Genomic DNA, 3,527 nt, shown 5'->3' with positions numbered 1-3,527 from the left:
GGGGGGGGGGGGGGCCGGGAGTAAGTGCCAAAAGATTCCTTTGCCCAGGCCTGAAGCCAATATTGACTAAAAGCGAAAGCTTTTATCCATTTTATCCTAACTCGATCTTTTCTTTCCTTCAAGCTTTCTGGGAGGGTGACTCCTTATATTCAAGATTAATAAACTGGTGTAAGAGAGGATTCCTCTCTGGAAGGAAAGAGTTGAAACACTTCAAACTATCTGGAAAGATCTAACAGCTAATACCCTGGTCTGAACAAAAAGGTAAATGTTCCTCAAACAGCAAATGGATTGAACGGGGTTCTAGAAAGTCAGGTGATGTGGGATCCTTGCCCCAGGACCTAAGTTGGGGAAACCTTAACATTTTGTTTTGGAAAGTTAAGAGCCAGATGAATAACTATTCAATGCAGCTGGGCCAGCCAAGCCCCAACACTAGGAAGGAGTGCGCTCAGTGGAGCTGAGCAGGGGAGGTTTGGGCCTGCTACAGACACAAAGGCCTGGCGGGGGGTCACCAAAAGGACGCGGTTGGGGTCACAGTGGGGTGAGTGGCGAAGGCTTGGTCGTCAGCCCCACTACTGACCTAGTATTTGCTTTGTCTTTTCTCCAAGCAAGTTTACCAATTTCCCGGACCTCCATTTTTAATTCTCCGCGACGGGGAGGTTACTACCTTTCCCTGCTACAGCCCAGCGATGCGGTCACAACCGAGCACAGTCCACACTTAGCAAGCACTCACCCAACCGTACTTCTTTGGAATCGAGAGCCCAACGGCCCGAGCTAAAGCTGCACCCCAGTGTTCATCAGGTAGCTCCCACCAGCCACCCCAACATCCCCGACGGGGCTCTGAAAAAGCTGGCGGCAAAAGGTTGGGATGGAGGCGGTTTTAGGGGGAGGGGCAAACAAAGCAGACACTGATCGAATGCTACGTCTCAGCCTTGTTTTGGGGCAGGGAAGGGGTGCTTTCGAAAGTCGCCCAACTAGAGCGTGCAAAGGACAGCGTAAGGCCCCCGACGTTGCCGGCCTCCGAGCCCCCAGGGGCAGGGAAGAAGCCGCGCCACACCCCGCGGGCTCCAGGCCCGGAGGGGATCCGAGTGAGGGAAGCGGCCGGGAGGGCGGACAACGCCTGGCGAGCAGGGGTCGCGGAGTCGCAGCCACTCACCCAGCAGCAGCAGCTTGAACTCGCGGCGCGCGTCCTTCTTGTCCCGGCGAAGCTGCCGCTCGATCTCGGCGCTGATGCGCTGCGACTCCTTCTCCTCCGCGGACAAGCAGCAGCAGCCGGCCATGGTGCGCGCTGCACCCGACGGCGCGACGCGGTCCCGGGAGCCTGGCTTCTCCGCGCGCCGCTCGCGGGGCCGATCTGCGATAGGCACCCGCGTTCGGAAAGAAGACCAGGCCGCCTTGACTTTTGGAGTCAGAAGCCTGGCCTCCTGAGGCGCAGTCCGGTCCTCGAGGATGGGTTCGGAGGCGGGGGTGAATTCCGAGCGCTAGGCACAGTCGAGTGCCCTGCAGATCCGGGCTCACCAGCCCCACGGTCGTTCCTGGGGAGGAGGAGAGCCAGCCGAGACGATGCGCACGCCCCTTAGCACGGGAGCCAGACACCCAGTCGCCGCGCGCAGACCGCGCGTAAAAAGTTGGGGCGTCGGTGCCCTGGGGGGGAGGTGGTGAAGAGCGGGATCTCTGGGTCCTGGTGGTGTCCCAGGCAGGCGGCAGGCACGGCACTGGTTGGAGGCGGAGGGCCTAGCTACTCCTTGCCTGGAAAGTTCCGAAAGTGACCGCAGATTAAGACTGAGCGTAAGGCTTCCAGCTGGCGCTAGTGGCTCTAAGTGGCAGAAGGAGGCGGAGCGTCTCAGACCTGCAGCCCTGGCGTCCGCCCCAGTCGGCCTTCGGGGCGCGCCAAACTGAGGGTGCCTGGGGGCGAAAGGGACCAGCGAGGAGCTGGGGCTCGGGTGCCGGGGGTCTGAAGTTCCTGGGAGCAGCCCCCACACGTGCCTCCCGGGCCGTGAGGTCCTTGCACCCAGAGGGCCGCCTGCAGAGTCTCCGGGCCCTGCTTCCTGCCCAGATACGGGTTCGGACAGGTGAGGGAGTTTCGCCAACTTCAGCCTCAACTCCTCCCAGCTGCAAGAAGAGTGGAACGGAGCCTGGCGTCCGCCGCGGGACGCGTCGCACCAGGGGCGAGGTGGGGCTTTCCACCCGCACCGACGGTGAGGTTTGCACACCAGCGACACGACCACACACCTTTGGTTTCCTAGACGGGCTCCTTCCGCTTCCCGGACGCCTCAGCCCAGCCCAGCTCAGGTTTGGCCTAAGGTCTTGGTCCGCTGGGCAGCCTGCCTGCAAGGTGCGGCTGGGCCTGACCCTGACCCTGCTGGCACTGCGCTCCCTCGGAGAGGCAGCTGCCTCGGGCTTCAGTTAAATAGGAGAACGCCGGAGCGGAGAGTAAATATCCTCCCGGCCCCTTCCTGGTGGGCACCTGGTGAGGAGGGTTGGGGATGGGGGAAATGGAAAACGGCTGGCTACTTTGCATTTTATGAGGGGAAAGACTCCTGGTCCGTAGAGAGGGCTGATACGTTTGCAGCAGCACCTGTCAGCCGCTGCCTTGCAAAGGTGTGTCCGCACCGCCTCATGGACCCCGCTCCTGTAACATCTGGAGCCTGTTTGAGCCGCAGAATAAAAACTTAAAAAATTAAAAAGCGCCTCTTTGTACTGAAATGTTGCAAAAGAATGCATGTTACAACATCTGATTTTTGTCTTCCGTGGAGATTGTGAGGCGGAGCGCCGAGAGGTCCAAAGGAAAAGCAGAAAGGGGAAGGTGGAGGGAGGGGATCTTGTCTACCACAATGAATGTTTTTTTCCTTCTTTTCAAGTTACTGTATGCCGCGTAAACACTTCACGGCGTTCGGCAATGAGCTAATGCCTCCTCTGTTAAGAGCAGGCTTAAGAGCCTTTCGTAGGAGTGGCATATATTCCAACAGTGCAAACTGAGGAGCGTATTAAGAAACTTGGCATCGTGATGCTATCTGGCTTCAAGGTCTTATTATTTATTTTACGGTTTAGGGAATGGGAACGAATCAGGCATTAAAAATGAATGTGCTTACATTCTTAAATGAGCTCTGCTTTTCTTTGCATCCATCAATTGACAGTAACAGTGACCCCTACAGGAAACCTCCTGGACAGTTCTCATCTGATCCTCAGCCATTTAATCACACTTTTCTCCTTTAGCTCTTACAGATAAATTTACAGTTTGAGAATGGGACCTCTTAAGAAGCCAAGAGCTTCATCATTATTAATATTTTTAAATGATTAGAATAATTTGTATTTTAAATGATTTAAATGATGAAATGATTGAAATGATGTAAATGGGCAAATTTGAACTCCAAGTCAGCTGGAATGGCTGACCCTTTAGGTCCAATTTTGCTAAGATTCCAAAAAAGATATGAAACCTGTTGCTTCTGGCAAATCTGAAAAACGTTTCTGGGCTGGTCAGCTTGGCAATATGTATCGGAAGTCTTAAATGTGTCCATCCCTTTTGACCA

General features: G+C 55.6%; 1 protein-coding gene across 1 annotated transcript in view; it reads right to left on the bottom strand.

The window, feature by feature from the left end:
* GNA14 (G protein subunit alpha 14) overlaps positions 1–1,317 on the bottom strand; it is a 181,589-nt gene extending 180,272 nt beyond the window's left edge. Inside the window, exon 1 of the mRNA XM_040620228.1 lies at positions 1,154–1,317. Coding sequence (XP_040476162.1) covers positions 1,154–1,277 — 124 coding nt within the window. The 5' untranslated portion in view covers positions 1,278–1,317. The remainder of the gene's footprint in view (positions 1–1,153) is intronic.
* Between the last annotated feature and the right edge of the window lie 2,210 nt (positions 1,318–3,527).

This window comes from Ursus maritimus, unplaced genomic scaffold, assembly GCF_017311325.1.
Source record: "Ursus maritimus isolate PB19 unplaced genomic scaffold, ASM1731132v1 scaffold_34, whole genome shotgun sequence".
In the NCBI taxonomy this organism is placed as follows: domain Eukaryota; kingdom Metazoa; phylum Chordata; class Mammalia; order Carnivora; family Ursidae; genus Ursus; species Ursus maritimus.
The sequence above is the reverse complement of the archived record's forward strand: the minus strand, read 5'-3'. Positions and strand labels throughout refer to the sequence as shown.